The 18,660-nt window shown below is 42.4% G+C and overlaps 1 protein-coding gene and 1 pseudogene across 1 annotated transcript in view; one reads left to right on the top strand and one right to left on the bottom strand.

Moving 5' to 3' along the window:
• Nucleotides 1-5,651: 5,651 nt before the first annotated feature.
• LOC103083930 (male-specific lethal 3 homolog pseudogene) lies at nucleotides 5,652-7,216 on the bottom strand (annotated as a pseudogene).
• Nucleotides 7,217-10,887: 3,671 nt separating this feature from the next.
• Nucleotides 10,888-18,660, top strand: part of CPN1 (carboxypeptidase N subunit 1) — a 36,088-nt gene continuing 28,315 nt past the window's right edge. The window contains exons 1-2 of the mRNA XM_007470331.1: nucleotides 10,888-11,268; nucleotides 15,499-15,698. Coding sequence (XP_007470393.1) covers nucleotides 11,049-11,268; nucleotides 15,499-15,698 — 420 coding nt within the window. The 5' untranslated portion in view covers nucleotides 10,888-11,048. The remainder of the gene's footprint in view (nucleotides 11,269-15,498; nucleotides 15,699-18,660) is intronic.

Raw genomic sequence — 18,660 nt, 5'->3', positions numbered from 1 at the left:
GTAGGGAATAAAACTAGTAGGGCAAAAGAAAATGGAAATGGAGAATATTTGAGGAGGCTTTTGTCATTGTCCAAACAAGAAATCTATGATGGGGCTATTGTCACCATCCAAGCAAGTAAGATATGGTCACCTGGACTAAGATGACAGTGGTCAAGGTGAGAGAAATAGTCAGTTTCCAGACATACATTCAAAGCAGTCTGTATAACTTGATGATATGGGGAGTGAGATAAAGAGAGGGATTGTGGATGAGTCCTAGGTTTTGGTCTAAGAAATTGGATCAATCATGGTAATATTTGCCAATTTGGGGAAACTGAAAAGGGAAAGAACAGATTTTAAGAGTCATCACAATAAGATTGATTGTCACCAGTTGATTGTCACCAGTTGATTACAGTGTCCTAGCTGATGGGGTATGCGGGTAGTATCTTATTTTTATCCTCATACTTTTCTATGTTTTCATAACAAACATACTCATTTTTACATAAGCATATAAAGTTATTTTTTAAAAGAAGGATTTTTCAGTTACTCTTAAGAACTGGAAGCCAGATTAGAGGCAGTTTTTGTGATGTAACCAGGCCCACGTGGTGGAGGCATTCAGTATTATGGAAAGCACCAAGCTTTGGAGTCAGAAAGCTAATTTAATCTCCAGATTTTCCAACTATATGTTATATGAGCTGGGAAAATCATTTAAATTTTAGGGATCTTCATATATGTAAGTGGAATATAATGGTCTCAAGAAAGATTGAGGTGAAGTTCAAAGGGGATTATGTGGGTAAAAGCATTTAATCATTCAGTCATTCACTGATCCACAAGTATTTATTGGAACTTACTACATGCCAGGCCCCAGTCTAATTGCTAGAGACACATCAGAAAATAAAAGAGATCAATTCTCTGCCCACAAGGTGCTTATATCCTTATAGGGAGAGAAGACAATAAACAGACAATTAAATATACAACATGTCAGATGGTTAAAAGTGCTTTGAGGAAATATTAAATAGGGGAAGGTGAAAAGGGAGTGCTGGGGACACAGTTGGTTTCTCCTCATCCAATTGACTCATCACCAATTGGTGTCACTTGTGGACACAGTTTGTATCTGTAAGGCTCTGTCTGGCTTCAGGGACTGGAGGGGGGATTAGTGGCCTTAGGAATGGGTACCTGTTAGAAAGCCTCATGGAGGTGTGAGGTATGTAGCTGGAAGTACAGTTTTGGAGTTCAGAGAAGTAGAAGCAAGAAATATAAATTTGAGGGTCATCAGCTTATAGTGGGATTTGTCGATGAGACCATCTGGAGTTAAGTGCTGATAAAGAGAAGAAATTCAAGAACAGACCTCAGCAGACTCCTACAGAGTCAGCGTTATAAGGAGGGATCAATAAGCTTCACCCCTCTTAAAACTCTCTCCAAACACACACTCCTCTACCGTTTTTAACCTGGTTAACATCTATTCATTCAGATCTCAGATCTCAGTTCATACATTACTTCCTTCATTTTAAAATGTATCCAGCACAGGGCTTCCCTGGTGGCTCAGTGGTTGAGAGTCTGCCTGCCGGTGCAGGGGACACGGGTTTGTGCCCCGATCCGGGAAGATCCCACATGCCGCGGAGTGGCTGCGCCCGTGAGCCATGGCCGCTGAGCCTGCGCGTCCGCGTCCGGAGCCTGTGCTCCGCAACGGGAGACGCCACAACAGTGAGAGGCCCACGTACTGCAAAAAAAAAAAAAGGTATCAAGCACCTTGTACTGGGATTTAGTGGTGAACAGTTAAGTAAGATAAGTTAGTCTTGGCCTTCACTGAGTTTATCTTCTGCTGGAAGAGAAAGCTAGTAGACAATAAAGAAGTAAATAAATAAATAAGGGCAGACTAAGTCAAATATTCTGATTGAAATAAACAGGAGATAAGACTGAGCATAACCAGGGGAGACCTCTTTAGGTGAGATATCAGGGGAAGGCCTCCATGTGTAGTTCACCATTGTGCTAATATCAGAAGTATAAGATGAGCTGAGAGAAGAACATTCCAGGCAAAGAATTGGAAGATCTGTCCCGAGGACTGACTTGCCTTACTCTCCACTCTCAGCCAGGTTCCTTTTGCCCTGCACTCTCCTAACCCTTAAAACCCAAGTAGCTCTCAGAGTTCTTCTTGACTTGAATTGAGCTGGACTCTTGATTCATTTATAGGTCCAGTCAACTAATAATTTATTAAGCAGGCTTAAATTACATTGAGACTGTGCTGCAGAATCTCAGAGTTACTGCTGGAGGATAGAAAGAAATTTTAAAACTAAGATTACTGAAGGTGTGGGTTGGGAAGTTTGATTCGTTTGCCTAAACAAGGCTATGCAGGGCTGGCTTCCCAAGATTTGAGTCAAAACCCTTGGAGGATGTCAGACAAGTGAGCTTTCTGCTCCAGCTTTCCCTGACCTCCAAGAGCCCCAGCTCTGTCCAGGACTTAAGGTATTAGGGGATGTATTCATTTCCTATTGTAGGTAAAAAATTACCACAAATGTAGTGGCTTAAAACAACCCTGATTTGTTATCTTACAGTTCTGGAGATCAGAAGTCTGAAATGGGTCTCATTGGACTAAAAGCAAGGGTTGACAGGGCTGATTCTTTTCTGAAGGCTCCTGGGGAGAATGTGTTTCCTAGGCTTTTGTAGTTTTTAGAGGCTGCTTGCGTGCCTTGGCTCCTGGCCCCTTCCTCCATCTTCAAAGCCAGCAACGGCCCACTGAGCCTTTCTCACGTCTCATCACTCTGACTCTGACCCTCCTGCCTTCCTCTTTCTCTTATAAGGACACTTGTGATTACACTGGGCCCACCTGGATAATCCCTCCATCTCAAGATTAGCGCATTAACATGCGCCATGTAACATAACATATTCATGGGTTCCAGGGATTAGGATGTGGACACCTTTGGGGGCCATTACTATACTTACCACAGGAGGATACAGGACTCTCTGATCTGATTCAACTCCCACATATCCTCCAGCAAGCCCTCCCTGACCCCCCAAAGCTAGGTTAGGTGACCCTCTGCTCAATGGCCCATGTGGTTACATCCATCACTCTTCCCCTGGTGTTGTGCTTGTTCGCTAGTCTGTATCTTTAGGATAGTAGCTGCTTTTCTCGCTCTTGGTTATCTGTCGCTTCACTCGAATGTAAGCACCACATGGTCAAAGATCTTTGTTGGTTTTATTCTATATCAAAAATAAGGATACAAGTAAAGCCTTTAGATACATTCAATATATATATTGAATGAATGAATTGTATCTCCATCACCTAGCCGGGTCTCTAGCACAGAGTAGATAGATGCTTAATGCTGCTGCTACTATTAATACTGCTAATAATATTTATTAAGCCCTTACCATGTGCCAGGCACCGTGCAAAAGGCCTTATGTATATTATCTTGTTTGAGTCACACAACTCATGAGGAAGGAGCTGTTTTTTCTGCATCCTATACAGAGGGAAACTGAGGTTATAGAATTTAATTATTTGGCCCAAGATCAAATGGCCTAAGAGGGAGTTGAACTTGTATATCTCTGCATATGCTAAGTGAAATAAGCCAGATAGAAGAAGACAAATACTGTATGATCTCCCTTATATGTGGAATCTAAAACAGCCATACTCGTAGAAACAGAGTAGAATGGTAGTTGTCTGGGGCTGGGGAGTAGAGGAAATGAGATGTTGGGCAAAGGGTACAAACTTCAAGCTGTAAGATGAATAAGTTCTGGGAATCTAATGTACAGCTGGTGACTATAGTTTACAGGACTTTATTATATACTTGAAAGTTGCTAAGAGAGTAGATTGTAAATGTTCTCACACACACACACACACACACACACACACACACACACACACAAGTACATGAGGTGATGGAAGTGTTAATTAACCCTAACGTGGTAATCATTTTGCAATGCATACATGTATTAAGTCATCACATTGTATACCTTAAATGTACCAGTGTTATATGTAAATTACATCTCAATGAAGCTATAAAAAAATTTTTTTAAAAGAATATATCCCCCTGACACTCAAGTTCCTTCTACTTCTGGTTGCTTTGAGAGACATTGTATGCCCTCTGGCTTCAGGGCATATGCTCTGGTACTCTATGTGAAATTCCAGGGAAGGGGTGTCAATCTCAGCCCTGATGTACAGAGGACATTCCCTGTTTACAACAACCCGAAGTTCATACAAGCAGGGGAGGGTACATTCCCCTCCTAGAGAATGGGTGTCATCTGTTTAGCATGAGTGAGATCACCATAAGAACTAAAGACACATTTACCAGAGAAATGGGAATTCTTCTGCAGAGGAACAGTTTGGGACTATCTAGGGACCACTAAGCCAAACCTTCAATAATGACAATAGATATTGTCCTGTTGACAAAAATTCAATTAATTATCAAGTTACGAGGGGAAAAAGGGGGAATCTTATTCAAGCCAAACTGAAGATTGTAACCCGGGAAGCATATTCTTTTTTTTTTTTTTTTGAATTTTTGAATTTTATTTTATTTATTTATTTTTTATACAGCAGGTTCTTATTAGTTATCTATTTTATACATATTAGTGTATATATGTCAATTCCAATCTCCCAGTTCATCCCACCACCCACCCCTTACTCCCTTGGTGTCCGTACGTTTGTTTTCTACATCTGTGTCTCTATTTCTGCCTTGCAAACTGGTTCATCTATACCATTTTTCTATATTCCACATGTATGCGTTAATATACAATATTTTTTTCTTTTTCTGACTTACTTCACTCTGTATGACAATCTCTAGGTCCATCCACGTCTCTACAAATGACCCAATTTTGTTCCTTTTTATGGCTGAGTAATATTCCATTGTATATATATACCACAGCTTCTTTATTCATTCGTCTGTTGATGGGCATTTAGGTTGCTTCCATGACCTGGCTATCGTAAATAGTGCTGCAATGACAATTGGGGTGCATGTGTCTTTTTTTTTTTTGAAAACTCTCTCTTGGTTCTTTCCAACAAGATGGGCAATGATTTATTTGAGATCACCAAAAATAACATCTTACAGAAAGGGAACTATAACATTACACAACCAAGTGTAGCTATAAAATCTCAAACATTCAGGCAATGCTTTATTTAGATCACCAAAAATAAGGTTTTATAGAAAAGGAACTGTAACAAGCAAATGTATAGCTGCAAATTTTCTTTTGCCATCAATATCAACTCCCTCTAAAATACTCTGGGACTACTCTTCAGTTTCCAAGCAAAACTAATGTTTTGTTGCTCAGCCTAATCACAAGAAGGAAAACGGCTTGCAAAACGATTTTGTTTAATGCTAACAAATAACTAAAAAAATGTGGTTATTGCTAACAAGTAACTCCTGTCTACTGAAACAGCCCAACCTACACACACTTTCGTGACCATTTCACTGTGAACACAGCTGCTCGTTACCCGCCGTCACAGATGACATGTACCATGGCAAGGATCACATGTTGGAGGCCGTTCCGGCACCTAGGAAGTAATCCATAACAGAAATAACTACGGGAGGTAAGCAGCTCAAACAAATGGGCCTGCCATAGCCTCCCAAGGGGGGTATCGCATTCGCTCTGCCTGTAAGGGAGGCCCACCAACTCCCTAGTTCTTTACTGGGGACTGAGAGCACAAAGCTAGATAGAGAAGCTGTTCTTCCAGAACCATCAAAACCTTAATAAATCACCCTGGGGTTCTTCGTGCTGTAGTGCACCTCACAGGCAGCAACATAGGCAGACTCTGGGAAAAGGTCATCATGGTATTCTGCTAAAAACCTCAGAAAGAGATCAAAGTGCTTCAGTAAAGCCTTCAGATTCTTCTCAGAAAAGGACAACCTTCCAAGGATTTCTGGAAGTTTCATGAACAATTGCAGCAAGTGTTGCGCCCCATAAATTTAAGAGGGTGGAGGTGGCTAGTCACCTGGGGGGTAACTGTCAGTTACAAGTTTCCAGGAGAGGACCTCGTTTGTTTCATTAGTTCTTCTGCCTTCAAAGCCAGCAAACACCACACTCCCTTCCTTGCTAGGGGTCAGAGGAACAGGTGAGGATGATCTGCTATGAACAGGCGTCTTCTTTTCCAGGTGCAGGAACAGCTTGGGCGTGCTGGCAGACGTGTCCTGCTGCCGACACTTGGGCTGAGGCGAGCCGCCGCCCTCAGACAGCCTGTCGCAATTGGCAGAGTGGCGTGTGGACCTCCTCAGAGACTGCAAGGCTTCTGGCTTGGCTTTGCACCTTTTGGGGGCGGCTGGCTCGCCTGTGGTTGGCTGACTCTCTGTGGGCTGTGGTGTGGATGGATTCAACAAAGGTGGGCTTGGAGAGAGATCCCCCGGGTTCTGATTAGCGTTTGTGGTACTTCCCTTAATCGGAAGAAAACATCTGGACGAAGTCATCTTTTTATACTGAACTTGTTCATATGGATAGAGCCAAATCAATGGGAAAGTGTAATCAAAGGTTATTCTTAATCCATCCACCATCTCCTTACAAAGGTCAACGTTCTTTTCTGCTAGGATATAATGCACACTCATGTTGGCGTGTGGCATAGCCTGATGGTGATGAGGCCTCTCATTGGCTGAAAAGGCTGTACTGATAGCAAAATGCTTCACGTACAATTCCAAAATAGTTACGATGTTGGTCTGGCATGAAAGTTTCACTAACCGTTTCCTCCTGTTGATACAGTAACAATCATCCTCAGGCTTCTTCAGAACTTCAGGGATTTCTACAGCTATTGTTCTTTCTTCCATTTCCTTTTTTGTGTGCAGCTCTGGTTCTTCCTTCATGTCAGTCTTTTCTTCAATATCACTTTCTTCACTTATTTCTTCATCCTTTTCTTCACTACTGTCATCAGAGGAACTGCTTATTAAGTTTTCAACATTTTCATCTTTTTCTTCAGCAGGGAGGCTTTTTAAGACAGAGTCCACACCTGGCAACCTGAAGCACTTCCTCTTTCTTCCTGTGCTTCTCAGGTGAGCTACAGCTTTTCTTGCCAATTACTCTGTAATCTCCAATTTTCATCGGTGTCACGAAGGACATGATCTTCAGCTGCCCATCTATCCCAGCTTCTGTTCCAACTATTCAAATGGATCAGATATTCTGCGATCTTTCTGCCTTTTTCGTCTTTACCAACAATAACATCGACAGTCTTGGCATCATCTAGCACTTGTGCCTTGGTGGGGTCAGGCTCGAAGCACAACACTTTCTCCCCTGAGTGGAATTTAAATTTCACGCCCTCTCTGGCACTCATTTCCTCATCATGGCAGAGGGTGAGGCTCCGGGGTGGGTGGAGCATGCGCCACATGTGTCTTTTTGAATTATGGTTTTCTCAGGGTATGTGCCCAGGAGTGGGATCGCTGGGTCGTATGGTAGTTCTATTTTTAGTTTTTTAAGGAACTTCCATACTGTTCTCCATAGTGGCTGTATATTGATATATATAATATATTTTATATATATATATTATATATATTATATATATATTATATATATGTTATATTATATATATAACAGTGCAGGAGGGTTCTCTTTTCTCCACACCCTCTCCAGCATTTGTTGTTTGTAGATTTTCTGATGATGCCCATTCCGGGAAGCATATTCTTAGAAAGCTCTGAGAACCATTCCACCTGTTAGGAGTCTAAGGCACAGTCACATACATTTTTGAGACAAAGGATTGTACATCAAAATGACATATTGATATTTTACATAAAGTTCACCAAGGATACATGGTCCACGTAAGCACGTACAAAGTGAGCAGCAAGTCACCACGACCCCCTACAGGGCTGGGAAAGAACACTATTCTTTTAAGAAGTTGCATTGCTAGGAAAAAAATTGATCTTTACTATAGAGCAGGCCCATCTTTGAGCTCTGGTTAATGTGTAATGTGGATGCACACTGCACGTGAGGGAGGGAGGGAGGAGGTCCAAACAAACACACAGAGAAAATTTTATGTTTAATTTTTTCTTGTCCTGCCTTAAAATATAAATTTTATTTCATCAGTCCTAGATCAAGGGCTTAATGTGTAACAGCATTAGTGATGTCCTTTCAGCTTTCTCTCTTGATGCCTGCCCTCACCACCTGGGGTGTCAGGATCTCATCAGAAAATTATGGGATTTTAGCCGTGGGTGCAAAATCCTGTGGTTTTTACTCTGTGGTACTGCTGATTTGGTACTGATCTTGGGCCAACTCTAGACCATCTGTGGGCCAGACTGGCCTGGCTATAGTTTGTTCACCCAATATAACCAAGAGTTGATAGCTGTCTTTACTGACAGGTGAGAAAAGCATAGGATTTCCTTGGAAAAGTTTGCTGAAGCACAGGAGGATGCAAGAGGAAAGGTCAATAATAGGTCTATTCATTCATTCAACAAATGTGCCCCCGTGCCAGGCTGTGTGCTAGAGGCTGCCGATCATCCTGGGGGGCAGGAACAATGCATCAGCAGGGCTGCCCTCTATCCTAACACCTAACACCTAGCACAGTGGATAAGTGCATAACAGGCAAAGTCATAAGATTGGAGATAAAAAGACTGATGGTAACAGCAATTGCAAGGGGACATGAGGAAGACCCAGGGTTTGGAGCTGAGTAAAGCTACCTGGGGAAAGAACATAAGCAAAAGCAGGAAAGCAGGTGATGAGGGCATGCTCAGAAGACAGTAGGCACTGCAGAGGGGCTGTACTGGAGTGAGGTCACAATTGAACCTGGTAGGAGTGACTTGAAAACCAGGCAGAAGCATTTGGATTTTACACTCTAGTGCATGAAATTCCACTGAAACTTTGTTTAAAAAAAAAAAAAACTTTATTGGAGTATAATTTACGTACCATAAAATTCATCCATTTTAAGTGTGCAATTCAATGATTTCTAGTAAATTTACCAAGTTATGCAACCATCACCATCACCCAGTTTTAGAACATTCTCATCACTCCAACAAGATCCCTCATGCCCATTTACAGTGAATCTCCTTTTCCACTCCCAGCCGTAGTAAGTCACTATTTTACTTTGTAAGTTTACTTTTGCAGGACATTTCATATAAATGGAATCATACAATAAGAGGGTTTTCTGTGTTGGCTCCTTTCAGTTAGCATGGTGTTTTTGAAGTCCATCCATGTTGTAGCATGTATTAGTATTTTATTCCTTTTTATTGCTGAATAATGTTCAATTGTATGGATATACCACATTTTATTTATCCATCAGTTGGTGGACACTTGGGTAGTTTCCACTTTTTGGCTACTACAAATAATGCTGCTATGAATATTCTTGTGTAAAAGTCTTTGTTCTCTTGGGTAGGTACCCAGGAGTGGAATTGTTGTGTTGTATGGTAAATTCATAGCTAACTTTTGGGTGGCTGTACTTAATTATTTTTATTTATTTTTTAAAAGCAGCTTTATTGACATATAATTTGTATACCATAAAATTCATCTGCTTCCCATTTACAATTCAGTGAATTTTAGTGTATTTACAGAGTTGTACAGTCACCACAATCTAATTTTAGAACACTTCTATCACCCTAAGAAGAAATCTCGTGCCCATTTGTAGTCACTCTGCATTTTCACTCCTAGCCCTAGCCAACCTCTAGTTTACTTTCTGTCTCTATATGTTTGTGTTTTGTAAACATCTCCTATGAATTGGATCATATAATATGTGATCTTTTGTGTCTTCTTTCACTGAGCATAATATTTTTAAGGTTCATCCATCTTGTACAATGTATCAGTACTTAAGTCCTTTTCATTGTCAAATGATATTCCATTGCATGGATATGCCATTATTTTGTTTATCCATTCATTAGTTAATGGATATTTAGATTGTTTCTACTTTTCTATTGTGGGTAATACTGCTATGAACATTTACATACTAGTTTTTGTGTGGATATGTATTTTCATTTCTCTTGGGTAGATACCTAGGAAATTGCTGGATTGTATAGTAAGTATATATTTAAACTTCTAAGAAACTGCAAAACTGTTTTCCAAAGTGGCTGCACCATTTATATTCCCATCGGCAATATATGAGGTTTCTAGTTTCTCCCTATTCTCGACAACACTTGTTATTGTGTCTTTTTGATTATAGCCATTCTAGTGGATGTGATGTGATATCTCATTGTGTTGTTTTTTTGTTTTTTCTGTTTGTTTGTTTTTTGTGGTACGTGGGCCTCTCACTGTTGTGGCCTCTCCCGTTGCGGAGCACAGGCTCCGGACGCGCAGGCTCAGCGACCATGGATTGTGGGCCCAGCCGCTCTGTGGCATGTGGGATCTTCCCGGGCCAGGGCACGAACCCGTGTCCCCTGCATCAGCAGGCAGACTCTCAACCACTGCGCCACCAGGGAAGCCCTCATTGTGGTTTTAAGTTGCATTTCCTTAATGACCAATAATGTTGAACATCTTTAATGTGTTCATTAGTCATTCATATATCTACTTTAGTTGAATAAAATGTCTATTCACATCTTTTCCCCACTTTTAAATTGGGTTGTTTGTTTTATTACTGGGTTGTAAGAGTTCTTGATTTAATCTGGATATATTGTCAGATACATGATTGGCAACTGCCTTCTCCCAACCTGGGGCTCACCTTTTCATTTTCTCGATGGTATCCGTTGAAGATTTTTGAGGAGAAAAGGGACAAGACAGAGCTGTGCTTCAGAAAGATAGGATGTAGAATGGATCAAAAGGACAGAGTGTTCTATTTTAATACCCTTTCCTATACTGTAATATAGGGAACAAGGACAGGCCAAGCTTCTCCGAATTCTCCGGGAATCAAAGGGTTATAAGCAGCTATTTATTAAGCCTGTTTACAGTCCAGTTAATCAGTAAACCAGAATCAGTGAAACTACCCAATCTGAAGAACTGCAAAAACCTTTCAAAAGGTTTTCATGGATTAGGAGAGGCAGAGAAATGGGGGAGGGGAGATGAGTGCCTATTCCAGAGCTACATAAATAACTTCTGGCTTTGGAGGGACAGTTCTGAACTTCCTTCCCAGGCACTGTCACACTGGTGTTTACTGGTGGGAAACTAGGAAAAGCTGGTTCTTGGCCCTTGGATTTTGACGGGTTACTGGGAGAAGCGGGGCCCATTTTAGTGGGTCTCTGAAAAAGCCCAGCAAGATGTCAGACCTGGTCTCAATTTTCCTCCAGCTCCTTCTCTTCAAGTTGGTTGCCCCGGTGACCTTTCGCCACCACCGCTATGATGACCTCGTGCGGACGCTGTACAAGGTGCACAATGAATGCCCCCATGTCACGAGGGTTTACAGCATTGGGCGCAGTGTGAAGGGAAGACACCTCTACGTGCTGGAATTCAGTGACTACCCTGGAATCCACGAGCCCTGTAAGCCCTGAGCGTGTATCTTAAAGTGTGTGTGGGCAGGACCCTTCCCTTACAAATCCAATAATTGGGGTGGTTTCTGGGGAGGTTCCTGGACCCCTCCACCCATAAGGTATCACTACTTCCCCAGCCTGGCCTGAGTATTTTCCTTGCTTAGCCTACAAACTGGCCCTGCCTCTGGGGAGCTGCAACCCCAGTTCAGGCTCCAGTCTGCTCCTCCTTTTGGGGTTCTGTTTGCTCAAGACCTTAATGGTAAAAGGTGAATCTTTTTCCCTGCTCCCTTCCCATCCCCCCCGCCTTCCCTCCCATTACCCTTCTTTCTTCCTTGCTGTTACTATTCTGCCTTTCCCTATGCAATGCCTCTGGAGAAACAATTAACCCTTCTAGTTCTGCCAGAGTTTAAGGATAGCTCTTTGGGGGAATGACAGTGTACTCAGAGTATGGGATCCTGGAGAGAGTTTGAGGTTTGGGGTATTCATTTTATTCATTGCATTATTTGTTGTTAGTTTGTTTCTATTATAAAAGCCATCCATGTTTGGATTAAAGTAGAAATTAGATAAGGTAAAAACCTCACCCGTAATCCCACCACTCACAGATGACCATCGTTAACATATTGATGTATCTCCTTCCAGACTTTCTTCTCTGCGTGTTTAAGCCACCTCCCCTTTCCTACACGTCATTTTTATAATAAAAATGGAATCATACTATATCTGCTTTTCTCATTTCATAGTCTTTGATGAATAGCATGTCTGTAAATATAGATCTACATTGTCATTTTTGACTGCATAATATTCCATGGTTGCAAGGTTGTATTTAGCAGTTCATTTATTGATGGGCATTTAAGTTTTTTCTACTTTACTGCTTTACTTACAGCAATTGTGACATTCAAGTACGTCAGTTCCTCCTTCAAACTGTCAACCTCAAGTCTCTTTTCCTCTCCACTTCCTCACCCTTCCCCCTAGCCCAGATTCCATCACAGCCTGCCTAAATGATTGCACCAGGCTCCTGACGTTCTCCTAACGCCTAACCACTCTCTAAACCTTTCATTTAAGACACAGATGCTAGATGCCCAAATACTGATATAATCCCCTCCCTCCCTTGCTTAAAAACCTTCAGTGGCAACCTCACACCCAGTGGATTCTGTCCATGACAGCTTCAAACTCTTAAGTGGCCAGTTCAGGGGAAGGGAGAGAGGGCTCAAGGAAGGCTACGTGATTAGGTGAAGATAAGGGCCTTGCTTTGAAAATGCACTTGCAGAGCAAACACCCTGCTTTTACTCAGGTCGTGTGTTCATTGTGGAAGCTTGTGGGTGCTAATGGACATTGTAGGCTTAGCCCCTCACTCCAAGACCCTTTCTTGGTGCCCTGTCTACTTTCTAGCATTCAGTGCCTTTCTTGAAGGTTTCATACTATTGTAACTTACTGATCCCTCTTTTCTCTGATGCCCTATCAACGGTACATCCATTCATTCCTTAATTATTCCACAAGTATTACTGATGATCTACTCAATGTAAGCACTTTGGTAGACTCTGAATATAGCACAGAGAATAAAACAAAGACTCTGCCCTCAGGGCCTTAATTCTAGCGAGGTAAGACTGGCAATAAATAGGTAACTAAATAAATATATATTATACCAGATGAAAATAAGTGCTATTGAGAAAAAGAAACCAGGAAGGAGAGAGAGGGAGTTGTGGACAATTGTGGGTTGAGTGGGGGAGGGGGTGTTGCTTTTTAGGAAAAGCTGCTCCTTCGAGGTGAGTTTTGAGTACGTGATTGAGGTGCCATACTGGTTCTGGGGAGGAAAACACCGCACAGAGGCAAGAGCCGGAGCACGCTTGCCATGTGTGAGGAGCAGCGAGGAGGCCCCTGTGGCTCCGGGACAGTGAACCACAGGAAAGCAAGGTCAGAGCAGAGCTGTCGGGGATACCGGGCAGGAGGAGATCACATGGGGGTTGCAGGCCTCCGCAAAAATTTTGGCTTTTGCTCTGAGTGAAGTGAGAAGCCGTTGGAGGGTTTTAAGCAGAGGAGTGACATGATCTGACTAAAACTTTTAAAAGATCACTCAGAACAAGAGTCAGCAAACTAGAGCCTTGAGGGCCAGCTACCTGTTTTGGTAAATAAAGTTTCACTGAAACACAGTCACACCCATTTGTTTTTGTATCATCTATGTCTGCTTTCACTGGAAGCGTTGAGTAGCAGCAGTGAAGACAATATAGCCCAGGAAGCCCAAAGGATTTACTATCTGGTCCTTTACAGGAAACGTTTGCCAAACACTGACTCAGGAGAATAGACTTGCATGGCTGGGCAGATGCAAGGAGTTCAAGTAGGAGGTTTATTGTAGTAATGCAAGCTTGCGATTGTGGGAGCTTGAACCAAAATGATGACAGTGGTTGTTAGGAGAAGTGGTTGTATTGTATTCTGGATACACGGAAAGTAGAGACAAAAGAATTTTATATTGAATACCTCCTAAGAGCAAGGGACTATGGTAGGTTCTACAGGGCAGTGGTTCCCAAACTTATGGATTTCACATGCACACACAAATATATATATATATATGGGAGATCAGAGAGGACTAAAATAGATTTTCCAAATTTTATTTTACTGAACAAGGATGTTGAAGAATACTACCTACCATCTGCTATCACCATCCTTTCGTAAAATAAAGTATAACTTAACACCAAGAAAAGTAAGAAAGACGTGATAAGATTAAAGAAATACGTGATAAGATTAAAGAATGTACATGATAGAAAATCCACCACACAGTCCTTATGGGTTATAGACATTCCTTTGCGAAAGACTGCCTTAGCAGATAAATAACAATGGATTGTATCCTAAAGAAAGTTAAAAATGGCATATATTGCAAAGGCCAGGTCCAGTAAGGAAAATAGGACATGTGCAAAATTAGCCAAAACTCAGAGTAGAAAGTGGTATCATAAAAGGGAAGTTTAATAGCGAGTTCACTCCCAGCAAGGAGATTCCAAGATGGCTTCACAGAGTAAGGAGCATTTGAGCCTAGATGGATGGTGAGGAGGGCATGGAAATGTGAAGATGAAGAGACACAGAATCAGAAAAGGCATGAAGGCAAGAGAGTGCTGGATGGGGGCTTTCCTGGTGGTGCAGTGGTTAAGAATCTGCCTGCCAATGCAGGGGACAGGGGTTCGAGCCCTGGTCCGGGAAGATCCCACATGCTGCGGAGCAACCAAGCCCATGCGCCACAGCTACTGAGCCTGTGCTGTAGAGCCCATGAGCCACAACTACTGAGCCCGCGTGCCACAACTACTGAAGTCTGTACACGTAGAACCTGTGCTCCGCAACAAGAGAAGCCACTGCATTGAGAAGCCCGCTCACCGCAAAGAAGAGTAGCCCCAGCTCACCTCAACTAGAGAAAGCCTGCGCACAGCAACGAAGACCCAACACAGCCAAAAATAAATAAATAAAATTAATTAATTAAAAACAAAAAAGAGTTCTGGGTGGAAGGGAAATCACTTGGCAAGGGCTTTTCTCCTTCCTTTTAAAACAGGGCAAGAGTGATTTTTTTAAGTGGTTCTAGAGGCTCCTCTTATCACCTCAGTTCTAACTTCAATTGAACAGTTAACATAGCCAAAGAAAAGACTAAGGAATGAGACATACATAGACTCCTTCCTACTTTGTGCCTCGAGACACAGCATTCTCAGATATGAAGGGGAGATTTTAACCTGAGTACCAAGAAAATTAAATTTTCAACTGGTGCAGTTAGGAACTGTTATGCTATAACCTGGAGGACTTTAGGCCAGCAAATCTTGGAAAAGCACTATCCTTATCCTGAAAAGATTTGTCTCTGAGAAGCATTAAGCTACCTCAGTGCCACCTGGGCTTTGACCTCCGTTATTAATCTGCCAGGTGACCTCAGACAAGTTACTTAACCTCTTCCATACCCAGTACCCTCATCCTGAGGCTAATAATGCCTACTTTACAGGTTTTCTGTGAAGATTAGCAATAACGTAAATGCCTAGTACACAGTAGGGTTTTAATCAGTAGAAGACATTATTATCCGTGGCATGAATTTTGGTAGCATTTGTAGTTGCAGTTTGTTCAAAGGGGGCACAGGGATTATTGGAAAAGACCTAACAGAAGCGTGAATTTTTCTTTTATTCATTACTGAGAAAGAGGGGAAACGTCCCTTTGCATGGTTAGGAATTAACTGCACTCGTAAGCTTTCCCCCATCTTCTTTATGTGTGTTTCTCTCACTTGCAGTGGAACCGGAAGTCAAGTATGTGGGGAATATGCACGGCAACGAGGTGCTGGGCCGCGAGCTGCTGCTGCAGCTGTCGGAGTTTCTGTGCGAGGAGTTCCGCAACAGGAACCAGCGCATCGTCCGGCTGGTGGAGGGCACGCGCATTCACATCCTGCCGTCCATGAACCCCGACGGCTACGAGGTGGCCGCCGCCGCCCAGGTACCGAGCCCCAGGTGGAGGCCCTGCAGACAGCAGAGCCGTCTTAGGGAGTAAGGAAAAGCCGGGGGACCAGGCGTCCTCTCTGTCCCACTGTAAATGCCACGATGTGATAGAGGAAAAGCTGGAGAAATAGAATGAAGTGTGAAGATGGGTTCAGCACTGTAGCACCCTAGGCAATGAACTGGGGTTCTCTCTGAGTCTCAGTTCCCTCCCTCCCCCGCCTTTCCAGCTGAGCTCTCCATTTCATTGTGAGAATCAGTGAAGCAGTATCAGCGATGACATTTTAGCAACTGGAAGGTGCTGAACAGGTGTGAAGGGATATTGTGAAACGGCCCTCCTTCCCTGAACTTTTAGCTGCCAACCTTAGATCCTCTTCTTCCTCCCCTACTACACTTACATTTGCATTTGGGGGGAAAAGAGAAAGAATGAGCTTTTCCCAGAATTGTGGGGTGGCGGGTTAGGCCTGTTACAGATTCTTAAAACTTTATTCCATCTCTGTATGGCTTTTTTCCTCTACTAGTATAGTACTCAGCCTTTGAATTCTTTATTTTAGAGTTACATTGTTCAGGGGACAAATAAAAAAAGTGTTTATGGCTTTATTTCCTAACATAAATTCAAAATATCAGTGTGCCTAACTTTAAGTCAGTGATTCTTTTGTGGCTGTGCATCAGAATTGTAGGTGAAGATTTTTGAGATACAGGTTCTCAGGTCCTCTCCCCACCCCAAATCTACTGAATTAGAATTTTCAGTGGGTGAGGGCAGGCATCTGCCTTACACAATGGATATGTTTCTTTAAAAGCTCTATTTAAACCTGGTTTGTTTGGGATTTTTTTTGGGGGGGAGGGGGGGTGTAAATGAAAGATTTTTTTTTCCATTTAAAAATATGTTTATTGGGGGTAGTCTTAAAATGTTTTTTATGTTTAAGACTAGACTTCACTACTTTACTTTTTTTTTAATTTTGGTTTTATTGTGGTAAGAGCACCTAAGATGAGATCTACCCTCTTAACAAAATTTTAAGTGTACAATACACTATTGTTGATTATAGGCAAAAGGTCGTACAGCTGATCTCCAGAACTTATCTATCCTGTTCAACCAAAACTTTATACCCCTTCATTAGTAACTTCCCATTTCCCCCTCTTCCCAGCCCCTGGCAACGACCTTCCACGCTCCGATTCCATGGATCTGACCACTCTGTCCCATACAAGTGGAACCACTCAGCATCTCTCCTTGAATGGCCCATCCTGGTTTAAGCCTAAGAGGACAGGGCTGAGGGGTGAGGAGAAGCAGGGAGGGTAATGGAGCCAAGATGTTGAGCCAAACACAAATTCGACCCTTGCAATCTTACAACCTCCTGCTGACATGACTCAACAGATGAAAAAAAAAAATGAAAAAAAAAAAAAACCACAAAACAACTTTGTCCCCCCCGACCCGCCCCCTACTGGAAGTCAGAGAGATGGACATGAACACGCCTCGAGACTTGAGTTTCCAAAAGAACAGGACAATTTGAGAGTGTTGTAGGGGTGAACCCAGCCTGGCCACTTTCCTTCTAGTGGCCCTTCCCTGTATTGCAGTGGGGAGACTGGAGAAGCCCCTCAGACCTGCCCACATCTTTTGTGCAGTGAAGTGGGGGTGGGAGGAGGTGGAGAAAACCCCTGCCAAATCCTAGAGCTGTGTCTCTGGGGAGCCAGTCACCTCTGCTCACCTGCTATGTACTTGTTCAAAGGGAGCAGATCTTGAACCTGAACCCAAGATAGGACCCATCGGGTTCTCAGATTCCCAGAGCTACGTGCCGTACCCAGAGGAAACCTGTCTGCATGGCTACACAGGGAAGACCTGCCTGGCCACCTAAATTTAAAGCCACCTGTAGGTAAGGTAGAATAACATGGCTCCACCTCCCAAAGATAGTCAAGTCCTAATCCCTGGAACCTATGAATATGTTATGTTACATGGCAAAGGGAATTAGGGTTGCAGGCAAAATTAAAGTTGTTAATCAAATGACCTTAAAATACCCTGGATTATTTGGGTGGGCCTAGTGTAACCAATCACAAGGGTCCTTTAAATGTGGAAGAGGAAGGCAGAAGGTCACAGGCAAAGAGAGATTTGAAGATGTTCTAGGGAAACAGATTCCCCTAGAGACTTCAGAAGGAGTACAGCCCTGCTGACACCTTTAGGTCTCGTGAGACCCATTTCAATCTTCTGATGTCCAAAACTGTGAGATCATAAGTTTGTGCAAAGTTAAGCCCTAAGGTTGTGGCAATTTGTTACAGCAGTAATAGGAAGCTAATAACTGAACCCTGTTTATGGGAAGTTCTGTTAAAGGCAGTCCTTACTGCCAGCTTAACTAATGACCCGGTGTGAATAGTAAGTCAGCTGATAGGTAAATTAACGTAACTGTTAATATGGACAGTTATGAATTAACGCTGATATAAATCAGCAAGCAATGAAAACCCCTGGAAGCATAATGAAAATCATTATCTCATAGAAGTGAAAAATCAAACTCCAAATAGAAAAATCATATAAATGTTTTCCACTGGAACAGAATTGATGTAGGAGATTTAAGAGAATGTCAAAAAATATGTTTTCAATGAGATCTAAGAATAAAACACGAGCACGATGCCACGAAAATTGAGAAATCTGAGAACAATAAAGAGTTCTTAGAAAACTACGAGAGTAGTAGTACATCTGTGAGTTTTTAGCCTCCTAGTGTCCATGCATTCACCCTACTTCCAGTAATGGCCACCAATTCGGGCTCTCCCCTCTCAGTCCACAGGGCTCCAGTGGACACTATTCTCCCTCTCCAATGCCAAACAAAACACCAAACAGAATTTCAGTTTTGCAAGAGCCTGTGAACTTATCTCTATTCTACTGCTTTATATATTTTAATTATTTATGTAAATATCTATCTCCCCATATATACCATGAATTCCTGGAAAGCTAGCATAATGTCTCATGATCTCTTTCC

Source organism: Lipotes vexillifer, unplaced genomic scaffold (assembly GCF_000442215.2).
Source record: "Lipotes vexillifer unplaced genomic scaffold, Lipotes_vexillifer_v1.1 scaffold916, whole genome shotgun sequence".
NCBI classification, from domain to species: Eukaryota; Metazoa; Chordata; class Mammalia; order Artiodactyla; family Lipotidae; genus Lipotes; species Lipotes vexillifer.
Note: the sequence above shows the minus strand (reverse complement) of the source record. Positions and strands in the feature narration are given on the sequence as shown.